This window comes from Camarhynchus parvulus, chromosome 2, assembly GCF_901933205.1.
Source record: "Camarhynchus parvulus chromosome 2, STF_HiC, whole genome shotgun sequence".
Lineage (NCBI taxonomy): Eukaryota > Metazoa > Chordata > Aves > Passeriformes > Thraupidae > Camarhynchus > Camarhynchus parvulus.
The window spans coordinates 132,081,183-132,103,976 of record NC_044572.1 but is presented as its reverse complement, the minus strand read 5'-3'; the positions used below and the strand labels follow the sequence as shown (position 1 = coordinate 132,103,976).

The window sequence follows — 22,794 nt, the reverse complement described above, 5'->3', positions numbered from 1 at the left end:
ACGTGTAAGCCATTGATGGAATTGTTAATCCTATTGCAGTTGGGGGACAGACAATTAGGTGTGGTGACTCATAGAATAACAGGTCTCGACCTGCAGATCCTACACTGAGCTTGCCCAGCAGTCCATGGAAATGAGCCCTTCTAAATTAAACATGAAGTCACAAACAGAATCAGCATTGAACAAAGTTATTCTAGAGTCATTCTGCAGTACACAAAGTGTCAAAAATATATGGTTTCGATTTTCTGTTTCATTTCCACACCTAGAGAATGTCAGTTTTTAAACTGCTACATAGCAATTTGGCACATATAACAAATCAGACATTTCCATAAATAAAAACCCCGTATTGTGTTGGTCTGGGTTTTTTTTTTAGCCATGCAATAGTAATAATCTAGTGACATAGAATGAAGACTGAGAATTGTTTTGGCAAGAAAAGCAACCAAAAAGTAAATAATTTTACAAATAGAGTGTGGAAAAGGTCATCAAATCATTACCTTGTCTCTTTTTTCTCAGTTGTACATAAATATATTTCTTATTAAATGCTTTTTGTTGAGACAGATGTTACTGAAATATTATTTGACTGTTACAGCTTCAGGATGTTTTAAGATTAAAACCGAGAAAGTTAATTGATCCTTTCATTAAACTGGAATGTCTCAATATACAATATTTTTTAAAAGTTTTGTTTATACCTTGCCTGAGTTACAGTCTCTTGTACCTTGTCTGAGTTACAGCTACCGGTTCTAATATATACAAAAATGCTGCCCACCAAGGAAATGTAAATTAAATGTAAATGAAATTAAATTGTCTTTCTTGCTGGACAAAGTTCAGATACCTCATATTCACTCATTAACTGCTCCTGATTACCCTTTATTCTGCTACTGAGGTGTACTTTTAACCTTATATCTGACTTAATTTTGTTTAGGAAACTGATTACAGTAGGGTATTGCACATTAGTGTTTCGGTTACTCCAGCACAGAAGACCAAAGGAACAATTTTGCTTGTCTGAGAGAAGCCATGCTGCCACTTCAGTTTCGAATTTGTTTCTTAAATTGCAGTTCTATACAAGGCAGCTTTTGAAGTACTCCTTTGCTGACTGCCTCGAGAGTAAAATTGCACTTTCACTGTGCAAATATTGATTTTTTCAAAAGCATTCAGTCCTCATGTCATATACTTCAACTGTAAAATGCAACCATTTCTTTCAAATTTGTGCTACTGTTTTTTCAGCTTTTGTGTGGTTAAAGTTGCTCCAAGGCATCACATCATATATTTCACATCCAAATTTCTTTCTTCCTCCAAATTTCACTTTCCTTTTTTCCTAAATGTCACCCACTGTATGACAAGATCAACTATTGGACTGAAAAGTAATTTTTAACCAAGTGCTAGCCCCCCCATTATATTTGAAAAACAGATACCATTTCCCATCCCTCTCCAGTGCTGTTCCTGTGTCTTGTGCTGTAGGATTTGCACAATCTGACTGCACATTGAGAGGGAACTGCAGTCCTCATGGCTGGATCAGCATGGCCACTGATTTCGATCATCCAGCAACTACCCTGTGTGCTCCAGCATCTCTCAGCAGAAAACATGAGTGCAAGCACAGTAATGAGCATCACACCTCCCCTGGCTTGAACAATCAGGTGGTCAGGGTGTGGTGAAATACCTGCACACTATAAAGATTAGCTAAAAGGTTTCTTTCGGATTCTTTTCTTTTTGTTTTTTAAATGCCAGTCATGACAGTAGGAAAATTATCTCCTGACTTTCCCCAGGCTGGAAATATTGTTGGAATATGGCTAAATTTTCATTTCCACCCCAATAAAAACTCATATAATAAAGGTAATATTCTGGACTTTATGACCCAGTAAGCAGTCAACCCAACCTCTTCAAGCTGCTTCAAAAATGGGAAGTCTGAAAGCAGAGGGATTGATTAAAAGCTGCTTTTGAAATTTTAATAGTAAGATGGTTTTGTCCTATTTTGCAGTGTTAAAGAATGAGAAAAATTTCATTATTACAGATTCTATCAAACAAGTATTCCAAAGTTTCTAAAAACATTTTTATCTGTGTTAGCAGAATAATCCACTGGAGAGCCTAACAAAAGGACAATTAGGTGTTAGTATCTATGCCCTTTAACTTCAAGAGATTACTGTCCTTTAGTGAAAAATTCATGATTTTTAAAGCTGAAAAACAAATACCTACTCTGCTTCCTAATATGACAACCTCTACAAACATTTGACCTCTCTGTGAACTACCAGTAAATGGCTGACAGGACACATAGAGCTGCAACTTCTCTGACACTGATGCTCTTTCTCCTGCAAAGAAACTGGTTTGGAACATCTAGTTCAAAGGGAGCTTTAAAGTGTTTCATGTTGCTTTACTCTATTGTTACCAGTCCTCTATCTTGGACTATACAGTCATGCAGTTGTTCAGACAATTGACATTGTCAGTGATATCTAAATGTCTTTCTGTTTTATTATCTTTTTTTTATAGTCTACTCATCAGGTTTTATTTGCTAGCATTTACATAGGGACATACAAATCTGGTCAATGTTTTCAGTGATCAAAATGTTGGGAAGATGTTTCAGACAATTGTCTATTGTGCTACTACCACAAGATTAAAGAACCATTCTGGACTATTTCAATAGTCCTTTGGCTCACTAACAAAAGCTCTCAAGCAGCCAGAGCACAGCAATTTGAAATGTTCTATACCTCGTGGTGTGAATTCACAACCTCTAAAGGCACTGCAAATTTTAGTTATTACCACACATTATTTGAATAAATGTTACCGGACTGTCTGATTCTTTCTAAAACTTTTGTTAATGGCTGCCCAATGAAGTCTGCCATGAAAATTAAAGCCAAATACTTACTAACAATTACAGCAATAACATTAGACTTACATAAAGCAAAAAATTCAGACATTTTTACAAAATATCACATACAGATGAGTACATATGTTTATTTTTAGCTTGCATACACACAAACTCAAAATGAAGGCTATGATTAATCTGCCCTTTTATGTAATTTATAACAGCCAGCTCAATAATCTGTGTTTACATTTGCCACTCCTGTCAAGATCGATGAAGAAAATTGAGGTATAGCCAGCCAGGTCTGCCTTTGCCTGTTCTGCTTTAGCTATCACATGGCACACAGCAGTCTCTCAGGAGATTAATTCTTGCACTGCTCTTGCATTAGATGTTAGGTATAGAATGAGATCCACAGTTGCCTTGGGGTTCTCAATATGGAGCTGCAGCCAGTCCACCTTAGACTCATTCTTGCCTGCTGATCCTGTCTTCTGCTTTGTAGTCCTGGATCCTATCCTATCTTCCTCTTTTTTATTTCTAACTCTTGGATCCTACTTTTTAACCCTATAATTTTCATCTGATGAGTCATTGGAACATTGGCATTGTTCCGATTTTTCTCCTTTCACCCAGTTCTCGCTTTGTATTCAGCACCCTCTGATCTCCTGAGCCTGGCCCTGTGCACCCCTACTGGCATTCTTGCCTTGCATTAACATAAAGGAGAGAGCTATGGAGCTACTTCTGAGCAGGACAGTGCCTGGACCAGTAAATCTAAATCTAGCTGGATGTACAGTGGTTCTCTATAAATTCATCCATCACTCCCATTCCTTATGCAATAATTTTTTTTCCTCAGTATTCAAAACATTCCAATCTACTTCTACCTTGAATGAAAAGAACGGACTGTAATCTGATTTGCAAAATCCACCTTCTAAACCATCCAAATTTCCAATAAATTTAGACCACCAACTAAAACATCAATAAAAAGGAAAATTCATATTTCTATTGAACAGGTGAAAAAACTTTCTTCAAAGGTTTTCTTGTCTTTTCCTTTGTAGTGTGGTGCCATCCATTTATCAATTTCACTAACCAATACTCACATATGCAGCCTTACAGAGTTCCTAAAACCTGATTTCACTATGGAACTAAGCAATGCTGCTAATAGCATCCTACTGCTAAATTAGGGAAGGAAAACAACAATGAAAAAGATTGAGCCAGCAGTGGGCCTTTGCAGGAGAGAAGGGCAACCTTGGTTGTACTGACTTGAGCACAAATAGAACAAGAAGAGAGATTATTCTCCTCTATTCAGCAGTCACCAGCCTGCATCTAGAATATTGTAAGCAGTTTTGAGACCCAAAGTGAAACACTGACATGGATAAACTAGATTAAGTTTAATGGAAGGCCACCAAGCTGGCTGGGGGTGCTGGGCTCATTCTGACTGGAGCAGTGATGGCTATGGGAGTACCTAACAGCAGATTATGAGGTCATACAGGGGAGAAATCAAAAAGACAGAGCCAAGAAATTTACAGCAGCTCTGAGCGGTATAAGGCCCATTTTTACCATAGGCAGAGTGAAGTAATGGATCAAGTTACCCAGAGTTTTGATCCTTGAGTATTTTCAAGACCTAACCAGCTAAAGCCCTGAGGAACCTGTACTGATGTCACACTGACCTTGCATTGGACTCCTGCTAAAGGTTGGGCTAGACAGCTTTTGAGGTCCTTTCCAACCCAGATTACTCAGGGTGGTCCAGGAGTTGAAGGTGAAACTTCAAGGGCAGAAGTAATACAGAAGTCACCAATGTATCAGTGCCTAGGGACAACTGGAAATCTAGAGGGAAGTAGTCCAGAGGCAAGCCAAATCAAAAGACAAAAAATCATCATCTTCACATGTGTTGGCATGTGGTGTAATTTTTTTAAAGAACTTTCAAAGTGCACAATGTTATATAAATACAGGACAGCACTAGAAAATATTCTGGCATTACTTCAAGAGGACTTACAGACCCTGTAAATATTTGGTAAAGTAGGGATCAGTAAGGCAGCTCTTAAGTATTTGTGTCTTTAAGTGAGCTTGAAAATTAGCTTGTCAACAAGTTTGCCTTCCTACAAAAGAATATGTTCCTACAGTAATTTTCATACACCAAGTAGCTTTTCCTCTCATGGGTTTTTTTCATACAATATGACTTTTGGAATATCAAGGCAACCTTTAATTTCATCTGCTCTAATACTTGTTCTGAAATCAAGCTGTTATTGATGCAGAATTAATTCACAAAGATTCTTTCATCTAGTCCAGGGAGTTAAATGTTATTATTTAATCTTACTTTAAGTCAGGACCAAATTTAAAAAAATTTGGAAGGAGAGAGAACTGCAAATTTTCAGCTGGAATATATGAAGTTACCACTTTATTCCAGACTGTTCAAAATCACAAAGACATTGTTTAAAATCCCATCTCTTCTTTGATAAACACAGTGGGTGAAAAAATGTTGTTTAAGATAAAGTAAAAGACCCATAAATCAAGAGAGGAATAATTATAATCATCACCACAAAAAATTCTTATAAGGCAATCCAAGTTGTGCTACATATTGGAATGAAATATAGGGTTTATGATGGCCAAGCAGGTGTCTCCTAATATCTCATCAAAAGCTACCTTAAAAAAATTACACATAGAGAGAGCTTCTACATCAAATCATAAACATAATTGGAGCGTGGGACATGACACCACAGAAACACCATGGACCCCTTTGGTGGTATGCCTCATCTACTAGATAACCAGACATCATCTTTAAAAGTGAAGGTAACAGCTTTCTATTACTTATAAATGAAATTGAGACATTTAGGAGGAGTTTTGACAGCCGGAATAATAAAGTTGATTCTGACAGAGGCAAAAGAGAGACCCAGGTACAGCACATGGCTAGGGTGGAACAGCTATAATTGACCATATAAGCTACAAGGAATAGAAAATCTTATGTGCCCTGTGGATGAACTTCATCTTGTTACAAGAGCTGATGCTTTGTATCAAGTTATACATGAAGCACAGTACGCATTTCTCTAACCAGAATATTTCCAATATTTTTTGAAAAAAATGCCAAGATCTTGAAGAAATATGAGTTCACCTCATATAAAAGTGAACAAGTGGGAGCTTCAAAGGAAGAACCTTGCAATCATACTTAAGGGTAGAAGGATATCCAACAATCACTCCCCCTTTTCCATGTGAAAGGAATTCAGAAAAGTATACAAAATGGAAAATAAAACTAAGATCTTCCAATGATTTCTTTGAAACATTTACTATCCAATTTTCCTTTCATATTGCTGATCTCCACCAGAATTTTAACTGCTATTTAAACCAGGGCAAAGTCAGTCACCAAGTTTCACTTTAGAGAAATGGGTCTACAGTCTGGCTATGTGATGGTGGGTAATAAACTCTTAAGTACATCTTCTCACACTTCCCTGAATATTTTTGACTGCCACACATTAACTATTCTGTCTTACACAGAAGGCAGAAAATTTTTTTAAAATAGACAGCAGCAATCCTTTAGCAATCCACAGCACCATGTCAAGACTCCTGAAGATGCATCATCATGGACAGTTCACTATAAAAATCTGGGCTGTTCAAGTCAGGGCAATTGCAAAAGACAGGTATCCAGGGACTTCCCAATTTACTGTGCAATTACATTTGACAGTATTTCCAGTACTTTACCTCCTGTTGAACTTCAGAATGTTTGTAGGACAGCCTGGTGAGCCTACACTTGCTCAATGGGTCCAGTTTGAGTGATAACTCTGTTTTTTCTGCTCCTTATTGGTCTTCTAACACTAGTACATCCTACTCACATTGGATACAATTAATCAAAGCATGCTTCCTGTATTTGTTTCCATTCCTCAAGTGGCTCACATGCCATTTCTGCCACCACTGCACTCAAAATCTTTTGCACTTCATATAGACCTGGAATGCAGTCAACAGCTTATTTTTTAAAGAGAGTAACAAGGCAGAATTCCTGTTTTTAAAAAAACAAACACTTTTTCTGTGGTTGTTCTACCTAATTTGGGCTTCTTTGAGATGTTACTTTGCAAGTGCAAGCTAGGACATCAAATCATATGCAGTTTATGCAGTTTTTTATACATTAACCTGGATTTTAAACTTTATTTCCATAATTTGATTTCAGTCCTTTGGTCTCACGAAAACAAGCACAAATGAAATAAAAAGATGGCAAGGCAACCATCTTTTCTTATCACAGAATTTCTTTTTCATTACACTTTATTTCAACCCAAAAGCCTGCTAACTATTTCAGCATACCTGATGGCTTAAGAACCGAAATACGAACTTTCCCCTCAATCCTACCTTCATTATGTAACGTTTAATATGCCTTTCACCAAATCTGTCCTGGGACAAAGCACCTTCAAAAGAATTCATGCTGAAGAGAACAGCTGGATTGACACATGGCCATCTGGTGAGTGCTTATTCCTGTAAGCAGAAGTGCCTAAGGCCACAATTGTTCAAGAACAGGATATAAATATATCTTTATACATCTATGATTTCACTTTCCAAGTCCTTAAATCCATAGATATCAGAGGATAGTCTGTAAAATCAAGCATGATTTGAGGGGACATGACATTATCTTCTTTCTTAATGTTTTGTTTTCACTGATTATTAGGGTACATCTTGGAAAATCCATGCACAATAAATAAATGCAAGCTCAGCTGATAACTTTCCTGAACATTTTCTGCTGATTCATGTCAAGCTAAAGGAAGAACCAATCTGCAAGATAGATACCATCATTTCCTTATCAATCCATAAACAAGGTAAACTGCTTAGAAGACCTTATTTTCCCTAAAACATATTTCCTCAGCAGCTTTACTCTTGTTTTATTGCAACTAGCAAAACAAAGGCTGCAGGGAGATCCTGAGCAAGCAAACTGCTCCTACAGATCAGAAAAACTGAACTCTCTTTTTGTCCCAGTCATTGTCCTTGAGGGAGTAATTAGAAAACATTTACTACTTATGTCTCCCATATCTCCTTTTAAATACTGTGATTTACCTTTGCTTGCTTGTAAGGTTAATCTGAGTTCATTTTTACTGAAAACATGCAACATCTATTAATATTATTTACAATTTCGTCTTCACCACAGAAACCACTTAAACAGTAGGGCAATAATATGTAACATTTGCAGAAAAAAACAATTAAAAATATCAATTGAAACCACATGAAGAATTTATTTCATTGCAGAAGACAAGTACTTAGATTGGAACTATTCTAAGATCAAAACTTCTGTAAACATTTTTGAAGATTTTAATGTCTATGAATTCTTAGAATAACTTCAGATCTTGAAGTTATTTTAATTTAATAAATGTTTCCTCAGAATAGCATTAGCATAATATTTCCCAAATTTATGTGACTAGAAACTAGCTTAGATGAGGGAAAGGAAACATTTTAAAATGCCTCCTAAATATCACCCAATCTGCTTCTTTACAATTCTTGAAACTCAGAGTCAGCCAGAAATGAACTTAAGTTTTTGTCCCTTACTTACAGAACTCTGTGTCAAGTGTTTTGACTTTTTTAATAGAAAATCAGATCCTAATTAAAGTTCAGAGATTATTAATTAGCTAGTAGTTTCAGATTAAACTGCAGAACTATGCAAATCACCAGAATTGTTTTTTACATGATGGCATACGTCACTCAAGAGAGAGCAGAAACAGAATTATGTATCCTGGTTCTCTGAAATCAATGCATCTAAGATTGTCTATATGATGCGACAAATATAACATCCTTCAAGGATTTTACACAGTTTGAAGAAAAAAGATATATCAGAATAATTTTACTGTGGTAGAACAAGCAGAACCTCAGACAAAATTGTGTTATTTCCTGCTATTATTCACTGACTCCAGACTGTCAAAGAAATCTCTGGTAAAACAATGATTTCCATCCACAGAAGAAGGATAATACTCCTCCTGATAAATTACTAAAGAAAATATTCTGTTTCCTAGCACTAAAAAATACTAGTTCTTGTAAGCAAAACCTTTAGTTCCCAGAAACAGCAGTAAAGAATACCACAGGTTAGAAAGGACACAGAGGTAAATTCATGTCTTAGTAACATTCTCACTGTGAGTGTTGTTGAAGGCATTGAGGCTTTACAAAAACCTCCCTATGCTGAGATGAGACTGCAAGGTCCTGACCCTACTTTGGTTAGCTCCATTGTTCAGAACCGCCTTTTCAGAATAATGGCTCTGTGGAACACCTCTCTAAATCCTTCATATGAACTACTTGCAGCACAGGTGCTTGAAGCCACAGTTATATTCAGAAAAATAACTGTAAGTGTTTAGGTAGTTAAAGTACTTACTAAACTAAGAATCAAAAATCCACAGAGAAATCTGATAGACACACACACACATAGCATTCTCTCCTGTGTAACAGCTAGCAAAAATTCCTCAAAACCACAAACCTATTGCTTGGGGAAAAGTTGATAAGCTGGTTAAATTTTCATTTATAATTTTGGGGTTGCTATCAAAGAAAATCAACCTATTTAATAAAGACGAGCACTCCCAGATGTGAACAAAACATCCGGACCACTAAAACATTATTATAGCCAGAGTAACAAATGATAACAGTAATCTCTGGGCAAATCCTTCCTCTAAGGTGTGCTCAGCTAAACCACCGGAGCAGCTCTGCAGGGACTGTCCCAGGAGCATCTCCTGGAGCTGGGCAGGGCAGGAGGGGTGTGAGGTCAGGGGGCAGCCAGCATTCCTCCTGCCTGCAAATCTGACAGTCCCTTCTGAGCCACCCTCTGCGAAGCACATAAAGGTCCTGCTTCTTCAGCCTGGAGAAGAGAAGGCTCCAGGAAGACCTTACAGAAGCCTTCAGTAAAAAATGACAGCAAAGGATTTTTCTACAAGAGCCTGTAGTGACAGAATGAGGGGTAATGGCTTCAAACTAGATAATTAAAGATATTAGGAAGAAATTCTTTACTGTGAGGGTGGTGAGGCACTGGAACAGGTAGCCCAGAGAAATTGTGGATGCCCCAGTGATCAAGAGACAGCTGGGAGGAGCTTTGAGCAGCCTGGTCTAGTGGAAGGCAGCCCTGCCCAAAGCAGGGGGATAGGAAGAAGATGATCTTTAAGGTCATTTCCAACTCAGGCCATTCTACGATTCTATGGCTCATTTTGAATCCTACACATTTAAACAGGCTCTGTGCAAGCCCTGCACTGAGATTTTAGGTCTGTCCTTTCTAAGTGTGTGCCACACCTTCCTCGATTTTTCAAGGTCAGCAGTCTAGCAGATTGATCTGGCAAACCTGTTTCCATCATGGAGCCACTGCTCTTTTGTACTTCAAATGTGAATAATGACCTTTTTGTACACATTTGGCATGGCACAGAATTAAGTAGCACAATCTGATGTGATACATGTTATCACAGATTATTATTCCAATTTCTTAGAGTTCCCTGATTGTTGCAGCAATTCAATTAACTTCATATGTTCTCTATTTTTGAATCCCACACCTTGGCACCCAGATATTTAATACATATTTCCCAGTTAATTTTTTTTCTTTTTTTTTTTCTGTAGATTCTCTCATGTATTATCAGCATAACATCAGTTTCAGAACAACTTGAATAATTAATTCAAGCATAGTCACAGTATTTTGCACACTAATTGCCACTTAGTTCAATAGCATCTTGGAACTTTACAGCTTAAATTCAGATAAAAACTGTACACAGAAATAATTGAGTTTACTATGAAAAGACAGTAGCTCTGAACCAAAAGACTAACAGTTTAGCAATTCACTTGTCTATACAAGGCCATTCAGAAAGGAAAATACATTCTGTTATAAAAAGGATAAAAGGATTTAAGATAGATTGCAGTGATTGCTCTGGATGGAAGTTGATCAAAACATCTCCCAGGTGAGTTTAAAATGTGATTACTAAAGGAATGGTTACAATGCTCAATTGAATTTGGCTTTTACAGAAAGCTTTTGATATAAATTTTGCTTATATTAGGTGTATATGTGCTTACTAAAACATTTTTTCTTTAAAATACTTGGTCTTTACAAAAGAATATTTAACTCATCACCTTAAAACACAAGACTGTGTTACAGCTGGAATTTGTGCTTTTTTAATGGAAACCCAATTGTCTGTGATTAAAAAGCTCTTTTTTTTCCCTAGTAGATTCCTATAACTAATGAAAATTCAGACCCAAAATAGAATGATGGTTTTACTTTTTTAATTTTGGGGTAATTTTTTCTCTTTGAGGTTCATTGTAAAATTATAAGGTGCTTCTTCAATAACATTCTATAATGTATTTAACCTCTTCTTTCTAAACACAATTACCAATAGAAGCTTACACAAAATCTAAGAAAATGTGACAACAGAAAGTACCTGTTGACAGCTAAAAACAGCCAGCATCAGCCTCCTTTCAGATGTTTAAATTTCAGCCACAATTATCATATGTGAATGCAATATTTTTGCTAATCACAGTATTACATTTTAAAATAGCCTAAATTTCAGATAGAGACATGGATATTCAAGATTAAAAAAAATTAATTGAAAAATTATCAAAGCCAAAATAAATAAAAAGAATGCTTAAATTTAATGAAAAAGAAAAATTATAGCAATGGAAATATATCCTAAGAGCTTGCACACCTTTTACTGAAGGAGAAAATACTAGAAATCACAGCAACCCATATCTATATTCAAAGTCACTAAATTAATTCTAACACATCAGCAAAATGCAGTTTGATAAAAATAGAAATTAAAGAAGAGGTATTTTCTACATTACCATGTATATAGAGTTCAGTTCTAGAATTCTGAATTTATTTCATCTAGATATATTTTTAAATCTTATAACTGAGCTTTAAGTCCTGTACTTACAGGAACCAGAACTTCAATTTCAGCAATTTATTCCAAAAAGTTTTTATATTAAAAATACAATGAAATACTTGATTGAAAATATAAATGCTACCAGCACTATGGGCCAGAGAGATGCTCTGCCACTGACCAGCAAAATTCATTACACACACGCACATGAGTGATGGATTAGATGACCTGAGCACCCACAGGCTGTTGGCAGTGACAGGACCTGTCCTTCCAGACCAGCTGGTGGAGCTACCAAGCTTCTGGCCCAAAGAACAATACTCATTAGTCCACAGGAAAGCACAAAAGCCATGGAACAGGCAATAAGTAAAATGTTTCTTCACCTGGGAAGTTCTCAGTTGGTCTAATTGGTGTTTGGTTTATTTTCTGGAGACAAGAGCTTAGTGGTACAGAAGAGGGCAATGGGAAGGAGCAGGGAACTCCACAGCGCTATTCCCTTTGGAAGCCTACCAAATTCTACTGGCAAGGCCCCCAGCTGTATGGGCATTCTGCTGAAATTTATTGCACTGAATATTTGTGGGTGGTTTTATCTGTGTTAGTCTTTGCTTTCTTAACTATTCTCCAGCAAAGCTCCTTTAGAATTATTTTTTTTCTCCAAGTTTTATTCAGATACTTAAAATTTTAAAATTTAAACTGGTATATTAAAAAGAAGTATATACAAAACAATTTATGAGCTGTTTTGAGGGCATGTGGATGTCTAAATAGCCTCTGTTTTGTATTTAGTATTTTGAATATTTCTAATTACATCCTTAACAGCATCAGCTGTAAGAAACAATTATAGATCAAAGAGGTATATTCATAATTATCATAACTTATCAAATTATTATTGGGCATCTCATGATCCTCCAAGAACTCTAAAACAGTTGTCAATATAAAACCAATATAAATCAAATACAGCTTATATGCAGCCAAATATCAAAGTTCCCAAAATCCCTTTAGTTGAATGTTTGTTGAACTCCCTTTTCTACAAGAGTTTCATGAAGAAAGGTGGCAAGTGCTTCTGCTAGCACACTTTGCTGCTCTGTGTAAGGCTCTGCTTTGATTTTAAAGGAGGAGACAAAGGGATTCCCAGAACACCATTATATGAAATCTTTCAGTTGACAGCAAAGGTCAAAGGATTCCACATGTAGTGTATCCATGGCAAAACTGCTTCCTGCAGGCTTCAGAGGGAAAAGGCAACTCTTGGCAGTGCTTTTGCTCTTTACAAGACCTTACAATTAAGATCTGCTTCTGAGGCATTTAAATTCAGCCTCTTCCACCTCCAGATCTTACCTTTTCCACATTCTCTCACACAGGAATCCCTTAAGGTTTTGCTTGATTCACTGCTGAATCAGTGTCTCATTCTGCAGAGCTGCAGCTGCATCTGCACTACTCAAAAAGCTAAACACATGCTTGACTCTTCTTTTCCACAGTTTAATTTGTCTTGATCTTGTTATCAGGCTAGAAGATCACAAACTAGCATGCTAGTATGCCTTATAGTACTATTGTCCTACACCAAACACAGAGAATTATGCTTGTATCTAAAATTTGAATTGTGCTTATTGATTATCAGGAAATGCAGCTTTACATATATCTGATGATGCAGAAAGTTCCAGTCTTATAATCAATATGAATCATTAAAGGTGGAGTTAGGAAATCCTCTTTGATGTTCTGTATTATTCTGTATTTGATGTAGTCTTTTCTACATTTGGCTAAATAAGCTTGTTCAGCAAAAAGTCAAGTTTTTATCTGCTCTTTTACCTCTTTTATCCCAGCTTTATTCCTTGTTGCTCTAACATACTCTATTGCTAATTACTACATTACTGACTCTTACTAATTGCTATATTATGTAACTGGATTTCTCTGCCTTTTTGTAGGTCATTTTTTTTTCCTAATAAAACAAATAAAACCAGTCTCAAGATATTTAGAGGCTTAAATGTGTGTCAGCTAGTTGTCAGTCTCTGTTTTACCTTTGTTCCTAAAGAAAGCCATAGTTTGTCATTGCTGCTGCTCCTACATAAATCCAGCTCCCTTTAGTTTGACATCAGTGACCAGACTTTCTGTAGTGGCTAACATTAACCCCAGTTATTGGAATTCTGTCTTAATTTCTCTCTGATTGCAAACACCTCTAGCGTTATTTATACCAGAAGTATCTTTCTTTTTTTCTCAGTAACAACAAAGCTTTTAAACTCTCCTCAGCTGATCCACTGTGCATGTTCTAGTCATGGGGCAAGGAGAGAGGAATGACAGGATTTCTCACAGCCTCCATCCTCAATTTGTCAGCAGGAATTCCTGTATCTGAGCGCTGGTGGGAATGGCCAGAGGAAGATGCTGCTCACCAAACACAGCACTACCTATTTATTGGCCAGAATGGTGGGAGTAAAAAGCAGGAAGCAAGGCAGAGATGTTCAGAGAGGTTTGATGAGGTAGTTTGGGAAGTGACTCCAAAAGCCAACTCTACAAAATGTGAACTGCGTGAGTCCAGCATGTGGTTCACTCAGCTCCCATCTTGCCCTTCCCTCTTCACAGTACATCTTGCTTAACAATTTAGAACTGGGAAGCTTTGCTCTGATGCAAAACAGTAAACTAGTCACAGAAAGATTCTTGAGGGAAATTACACAAATCAGGCTGGGGTTGCAGAGGCACAGTATGGTAAATGGCTAATTTTTTCTCTGGTGGAACACTCTTGTGCTACTGAGCATTTTTTCTTTATTTCCATAATTCAGGTTTTCCCTTATGTCAGCATCTACCAGCACTGCAATTCAGACTTTAGTATATATCCTATTTAGTACAAGTTTACTAGTGCCCAATAAGCAGAAACAAATAGTTGTTCCAATACCAGAAATTAATTTACCTCATCCTTAGTACCTACATTGTTTTTCTCTCATCTGCTTAGCTGTAAATATTCATATGACAGTTAATATATTACTTGCTTTCCATATGTCTGTCCTGAAACCACACTTCAGCAGCTTCTGAAGGAAGTTATTTAAGGAAATGTCTTTTGCACCCAACTAAACTAGTGTATACAAAATATTATGGAAGCAGAATAATTACTGTTCTAAAAATAATGAGGCATGTATAAGAATAATAGAAATACAATCTTTACAAATCCTGAGTTAAAAATATAAGGGGAATCAATTTCATATTTCAGCAGCTTTTAAGAGCACAGATCTGGAATTGAACTTTTCCCACAAACTTCTTAATGTATGACCGTGCGCCACAGAAGGGTGTGTACCTTCCTCTAAAGCCTCTAGTACTAACTTCCAGAGGTAGAACAAAGCTGGAGAGATACAACACAGGGTGCCTATTTTAATAGTTCAATATTTAATAGAACTTCTATTTTTATAGCTTTTGCCTTCTCAGCAAGGAAAGATATTGGCTATTTTTTCTTAAGTTAAAGTAATCAAGAGGGACATAAAGATGCTGTTGACCTGTTGACTTCTATTTAAAGAAAGAAATAGAAAAAGTAAAAGAAAATTTTGTGTGTTGGCTTTTCTGAATGTGGCTTAATGCCTACTTAATGATATTTTTCTCAGGCATGCCACTCATGAGTGCCTGCTTGTGCCAGTTGTGAAGTCTAAAAAAATCAAAGTCACTGTACACTGTACAGAACATTACAGTCAGCATTCGACATACATGTTTCAGTTCATGATTTCTAAAGAATTTTTGTAGAAACCAGGTAGATAAATTTTACTTACTTGTTTTCTGTCTCTAGATAATATAGGAATTTAATTAAGGGGAATTGAAACAGTGGTAGTAAAAAAGTGAAGACAGAACTCGCATATGGCTTATGAGATTTATGGTTCTCACATGGCTTTGAAACTACACAATTTTAAGAATGCATGTTGAATTATTACATATATGTGAAAATTCAGTGTCTAGTTCCACAGGTTTGTTGATAGAATAAATAACTCACTTTCAAGTACTGAAACTACACTTAAGCAGAAGAATAAATTAACTGTTTATTTCTGGAGACATTGTTTGATATGTGCAATAAATAAACCACCATATTCATCAAATAACTCCATTTATAATTTTCCTCTTTAATACATTCCAATAATACTGAAGGCAAAATTTTAATTAAAGAGATAAAAGATGTAGAGTGATGCCCAATAATATGGTGTAGGTGAAATGGAAAAACAAGGGTAGTAAATACTTCCTTAGGTAGTCATGTTCTATCTCACTCCTTTACATGAGAACCAATTTAATCTGCACCAGTCCTACCTCTGACTCAAATTTCAGTTAAGCATTGAGGGAGCAGGAAAATCAGCAGATTAAGTCTGGTTATACATACAATACATAAAGTCATATTTTTGTGGTACATACAATCACAACACTTACGATAAGGCCCACTCACAGCGTTACGCTCATCTCTCAAAGGCAACACCTTTCAAAGCCGACAATATAGAAATACTTTCCATAAGTATCAAATAAAAAACCAGCTAAACACGACAGTATCCAAGTCCCTCTTACATGTTACTAAACATTCCTATGCTTTGTGCAGTTAAAACTACATTTGCAAAATACCCAAATAACCATGCAGCACATCTACAGAATTTTAAAGTATCTTAAGCCATTTTCATGGTCTTGGTTTTGTCAATTCTATTTTCATTAGTAGGGCTTTCCATTTGGCAATGGACTTTGCTAAAGTGCTTCTATTTTCCCACACTGAATCGTATATTCTAGAAAGTAATTATATGAAGTGTATTAGTCTAAATTATCTGCAAAACAAATAATTAATTATAATAATAGCTGATAATTAACAAATTTGATGGTTTATTTGCATTCAAATACTAAATGTATCATTTTACAGTAGCTTTGCCAATCCTGGGAGCAAGGAAAAACAACCTGGAAATAAAAGTCTAAACGAGATATCTTTTCCTCAGCCAAATTTTATAGGTCAGAAGTCTTGTGTTTTCCACTTAAAATGCGACCTCAATTAATGAAGTCTTTTAGAGGACACTAAATTATTTTTGCATAATAGAAATTTAAATTGAAAGTATCTTGATTATTTTAATTAACATACTCTATATGACATGACCCTGTTCCAGATAGCAGGAAATTTTGGATAGTATATTTAAGGTTATACTACTACATAGATATTCAGATTCTTGGCAATCTGCCACAGCTGGGGTAAAAGCTTTTGTTGCTGTATAAAATACTTTTCCAAGTGCTAAAAATCCACTATTAAACTAAATAACACTGCATCTTCCAGTATTCAATGGATCAAGATAACTCTCTGTTCAACTATATGAGAGCCATGAACAAGTTTCAATAGCTCTCATGCCATCTGTTACTCCATAAACATCTTTTTTTTCCTTCTCTGAGGTTTTAAATCATGGCACTACTGTTCATTCTGATAGACAATTACACTGCTTAGTTGATTTGCTTTAACTTATCCTTCTTAAATTTTAATAACAAAGAATACTGTGTGTTAAGAGTTTTGCTGCACATTTCCAAAATTTTATTATAGACACATAAGAAACTTTTACTGAAGAAACAACCTGGCACTCATCTATTAGTTTCTAATAGGATGTTGCATATTTCAGTTTAGCATATTTTGTTGCTTTTCAAAACAAAACTCCCTTGCCTTAGAATGATAATCTTGTTCCAGCCTGGAATCTGATCCTGCTACCTGTTTGTACTTGCTCATTTTCATTTGGCGATTCCTTTCTTCTACATCCAGTGCACCTGTTAAGTTAAAAACAGAAGGAAAAAAAGAAAATAAATACACAGTCATCACTTTCAAGGTTAAAATTATGCTCATGGAAGTTTTAACAGAAAGAGATGAAATTTTATTTAAGTTCCGTGCATGTAATTTTAGTTCCTGAATTATGATTTTGCAGAAAACCAAAAAGTTGTAACAGGAGGAAAATAGCAGATAAGTATTTCAGCAGAATCTTAGTAAGTGTTGTATTATCTACACAATTCAAATGAAGCCAACTTTGTGGAAAAAAAACTCGATATAAATGAAACACAGTGTTTCCACAGAATATAATTTTACTATTTTAAGAATATTCAAGAGAAATTGAATCTTTTATTTAATAAGGAGGAATGCAAAGATAACCTGTTTATTTTGGGTAGAGATTCTGGTTCTGCATTTATCATATTCTGACATATCAAATTAATAATCAAGTAACAGCCAAGGACTAGCAGACCTTCCATTTACTATTTGAGTATATTCTTAGTATGCTCAAAAAATTCAAAGAATGGTAAAGGAATCTTAAAGAGCCACCCAGTGGCATCTCTGTATTACATTCTAATGAAACACACCTTCAAGAACAATTCCAGGATTCACTCATCTTGGATAACATATGTGATTGCTTTTAGTCAGGGATGGGGTCTCACTACGTGACTCAGCCAGTAGCTGCTACTGTACCACAATTTACAATGCAAAATAATAAGGAAGTGCCAAAGCTGAGGTGGAAGGTTGAGAAATAGAAAAATGAGAGGAAGACAACAGCTCAGAAAAGATTTTCAAACAAAATATAATTAGCTACCGTACACACATAAGTATTATTCTTTCCCACTTTATCCTGGTATAAGTCAAGAATAAATCATTATCCACCAAATGCTAAAAAGCATTTATTTTGAATGCCATTTGTCTTAAAATATCCATAATTTTAATGCAAAAGTTGTTTAGGATAAAAATTTCAGAATCCCACTATTATAAACAGAAGTTTCTGTATATTGTAAGTATTGAGCAATATGGAGTGCATTTGTGGAACTGAGATGGGAATATTAGGTGCCAGTATACTACAGAAACCTGGTTTAAACTCTAAACCTCAGTTGAAAGTCATGATCTAACAGCAAAGTGGGGCTTGGCACAGAACCTGGGCCTCTCAGCTTTGTGTTTTCTTTCTTGAGAACAATAGGGGTGGTAGCACATACTATGAGAGCTGCCAGGTAGGGGTTGTGGCACTTCATAGGAGATCTGGGAGGAGAGGAGGTGAAAGGAAGTGGGAAGGCAAAAACACTAAGCTGTTCTGTTCTGTATAAGCACTTTGGCTTCTAGTTTTTGTATTCTGACTCTCTATCTTTACACCCTGCAACAACATGAAAGACAAGACTTAATCAAAAATTTTGAGAAATTAAAATGAAGAAAAATTAATGAGAAAGAATAAATTTTTTTATAGAGAGAAATAAAATGAAAAAGAGAGCAGCAGATGAAAATTTCTAAAATAAAATACAGTTCATTTTTCCTATCATAATTTTCCTCAACCTTTATAGAACCCATAGCAGTGTTTATCAATTTATCATTAAGATGAAGTGAATTTTTAGGATCTAGTTTTAAAAGCCATAATTTTTTTCTCTTGAAAACAAAAAGCTACACTGCAAAATATTTTCTTTTTTCAATCATGGAAGTAACACATATTTTTTTAAAGTAAAATATTCCAGCCTCCTCTCAAAGAAAGAAATCATCTTTCGCTGAAATCAAAATCTTTGTATCAGTAATGTAAGAAAGGAGACATTTTTCACAAAAAGGGACATTTTTTTCAATTTTTCCTATGTTTTATTATGAAACCATGGCATGTTTTCTCTTCTGCCAAATTTCAGGAGAGTGCAAGTGAAGAAATAAGAGTTCCTGAGCATAAATTAGAAATTTCACAATTACTTGAGAAAATATTCATTCTTATCTATGATCAGTCGGCAAAGTGAAAGTTAGATTTCCATAAATCCAATTGCCTATGATATGTACAAAATATGCCACTCAAAAAGGGAACATAAGATATATGACCTTGGTGTGAGTCCTCTACAACAAAACAAGCAAAATCTGTAGCTTATTTTTTTTTCAAGAGAAAAACAAGACAGAAAAATGTTGGAAAAACTATTCAATTTCCATAAAATCTTATTAAAGGAAAATCGAACTTTGTATTTTTGAAACTGTCTTTAACAAGTGAGAGAATTCAGTTATGAGCAAAAAGAGTAAAAGCCGAGGGCAGTGGATGAGTTCATAAAGCAGCAGAAAGCTCTGGCTCTGCTGTGCATGGAGCTGACAAGCAGAGAGTGCAGGGTTACTGTGTGCCCCGGGCTGAGCTCACTGGAACTGCAGCCAGAAGCAGCTGGGACCTGCACGGCAGCAGGCAAGGCTGGAGAGTGTCATGGCACTTCCCGTTCCCCAGCATGAAAGCAAGTCACTCTGAGTGCTGGGAATGCACGGCTATCATCACCTCCATTTCTGCTGGCAAACCTCTGCTTAGCTCACACCTGTGTGGGAGGGCTCAGCCGGAGAAAAAATACTTCTGGAGAGCTCAGTAACTGTCTGGGTGCATTAAAGCTTCAGCTTTTAACATGAGTTTGGTAACCAAGGCAGAACACTGGTCCCACCCAAGGACTCCACTGCAGTCAGGAGCTGTTCATGGAGCATGTGTCAACAAACCAGAACTAACCTGAATCTAACCATTAGTTATCAACAGTGCTTAAAATGTAGGAGCACAAGCTTTCACACACCTAAATGACTGATGGAACCCTTGTGTTATTAGATCCTGAGCTGGAGCCCACTACAACACACTTTCAGGGCTATAAAGACTGGCACTAGAAAAGTTAAAGCTGCTTCTGATATACTGAAGTACTGACACAATGTATCAAAGTGTATGCAGACAAATTTTGGCCAGTAAGATGAGTTCATTTTTCATGAACATCCTTCCAGAATTTTGCTTATAAACAAACTAGTTGTGCCTCCAACAGAAATATCCAATGAGACACTAAAATTCTAGCCACATGAATGCAAAAAATTAAGACTGAAGGGAAGAACAAAGCCTGGTGTTACTCACCAGACATAACTGGGGGCATTACACTGTAGGCAACATTCTGGAGTTTTGGTTATTTTGAACTCTCTAGCATTAAATATCCATGGCCTGAAGGTTAGTTCAGTGGGGTTTTCATGGGCACAAGGCAACTCCTGCCTGACTGAGACAACCCCTGATTCCTTACTAGCTATTCCCTATTTTCAGAAGAGATTGTGTTAAGGGAAAGTAATATAACTACAGAGCAAAGACTCCTGAAATGCCAGAGTAAGCACAGAGGTACTGTGCAGTGCAGCCCTGTAATCTCTCAGATCCACAAGGTCTGCAGTGAGAGGCTGTTGTGCCAGACCTTAGCTCTAGTGCCTACAGTAAATTAAACCTTGGGCCACATGAATTTGATGCTTGTTTTTATCGATGGAAATGTAACCACTAGACAATGAACTATAATTTCAACTTTACCTATAGGATATTTTGTAACAAAAGTAGGGAAATTTCTCAAGACGTAGACAAAAGGGTGCCTGGAGGCTGTGGGAGTAAATCAGAAGAGAAGACCCCAGATGCTGCAAACAGGATTGTATGAGCAGGAATGCAATCAGAAAATGAAGCCACCTATAGAGACTATAAAATCCAGTAACAAGCAATAGGCAGGGCCCAAATAAGAGGCACCCAGCTTGAACTCCAACTACTATTGCCAATTAAACATAGTAGAAAAAGGAACTCTGCTTGATTCTTTTACTGAAGTGGAAGCTAGGGAGAAGCCCTATTGAGGTAAGATCCACATAATTCCTACCATGGTCTAGGTGGTGGCTGTATAGTGGCTAGGTGGTCCATTCCTACAACAGGACTCAGGACAGGTACTAAAATCAGTGCTTCAGTTTCAAATAAAAACATTATTTTCATGTTTTAACTTGAAATAAGCTAAGATAAAACAAGATAAGATTCAGCTACTCCACCACTAAAGTGAAAGGCTGCAATCAGTGATTTGGTTAATACCTGACTTTTTCTAACCCCTGAGCTGCTCACTGAGATAGAGTTTTACAAGGAGATAAGCAATCATTGAATTCAGCCTAGAGCTAAAGACTGTTACCTGCTCTTCAGGTCAAATACTGGCTACTCTCTAGGGTAAGATTCTTCAGCCTGTGATCCACACCAGAGACAAAAGGAACAACAAACTGGCCTTATCATCCAGCTCAGCCTAAGGCAAACCTATCCCATTAAAAATCAAAACCAGCTGGGACCTCTGCTCTTTCATTCTTTCTTTCATTGTCTTCTCCAGTGGGACTTACTAAACCACTCTAGTTCCTCGAGATGCTGGTGATGGCAATCCTGTTGCAGGATCTGAGTTTGGAAGAGGAGTTTGCTGTACAGTGAGGCATCTGTGGCACAAAGAATTAAAGGGAATCTGGTATGAAAGAGGAGTGAAGTTTCCCTTATAATATTAGAACAGATTTAGTTTTTAATACATATGGACAAATGGGATAGAAAATTCGGGAGGCACAGCCACTAAGGCACGGGGGAAAAACTCATGATGAGGGGACTAAAGTCTGATAAAGACTGATATTTTGGAAATCAGAAACCTCTAATAGAGCAGAAAAACATGTGCAGATGAGCATGCTCTGTGTCTGGAGAAGGGAGGACAGAACAGAGGATTTAAAGTGTATGATATCTGCACTTAGCTGATTCTGGTCTCTTTCTTACCATTTCTCACCCTTATTTGACACCCTTAAAATAGCAAAGGAAATACATTTGGGAAAGTCCTTTCTTAGGTTCCATTTCCTAGTGTCTATTTTGAAATCTGTAAAATACATAAAAATTGCACTCCAACTCTTTGCTACATATTTGCTCAAACATAACAGATCAAAGAACTTAAGGGAAAAACACAAAAATATTTTTAATAAGTCACCCTACCTGTATCCCCATTCTCTGGATCTGTTTTCTTTTCTTCTAAAACAAATGAAAGCAATATGTAAAGCAAAAAGAAGGGGAGAGAAAAAAATGCAGAAATAATAATAAAAGTAATATAAAATGTGTTAAAAGAAAACATTAACAAAACTTACCAAATTAATATAACATGAAGAATTTAGTCAACCAACCAAGTATGGTGCTCTAAATCTAGAGGCATATTCACTGCATGCTAGTGCATACATTTGTGTACTGTTATTGAACATTTACTGAAGGGAACCCATGGATATTTTGTGCACTACCAGAATCATTAACACACTCAAGAAAAAGAGAGCAAGGCAGGTATCAGGTAGAGTTACTTTCCAGTTTCCTTAATTGGGATGACACAAAAATAGAAGTAAAAAAAAATTGCTTGTGCTGTAGGTTTTATGCAGCACATATACAAGACACAGTCTAATGCTTCAGGCATAAAAATTGAATGTGTCAGAATGAGTTTTGGCAATTACTTTAAATCTTCATTGGTTTAATCAAT

The 22,794-nt window shown here is 36.3% G+C and overlaps 1 protein-coding gene across 10 annotated transcripts in view; it reads right to left on the bottom strand.

Moving 5' to 3' along the window:
* RIMS2 (regulating synaptic membrane exocytosis 2) overlaps positions 1–22,794 on the bottom strand; it is a 445,769-nt gene that overhangs the window by 72,040 nt on the left and 350,935 nt on the right. For 5 of the 10 annotated variants that reach the window (XM_030967096.1, XM_030967104.1, XM_030967112.1 and 2 more), the window contains 2 exons: positions 22,269–22,304; positions 17,249–17,304 (listed from right to left, as the gene is read on the bottom strand). In XM_030967096.1, the coding sequence (XP_030822956.1) occupies positions 17,249–17,304; positions 22,269–22,304 (92 nt within the window). Of the gene's footprint in view, positions 1–17,203; positions 17,305–22,268; positions 22,305–22,794 lie in introns of all 10 variants that reach the window. The other 5 variants (XM_030967156.1, XM_030967184.1, XM_030967175.1 and 2 more) reach the window with 2 other exon arrangements.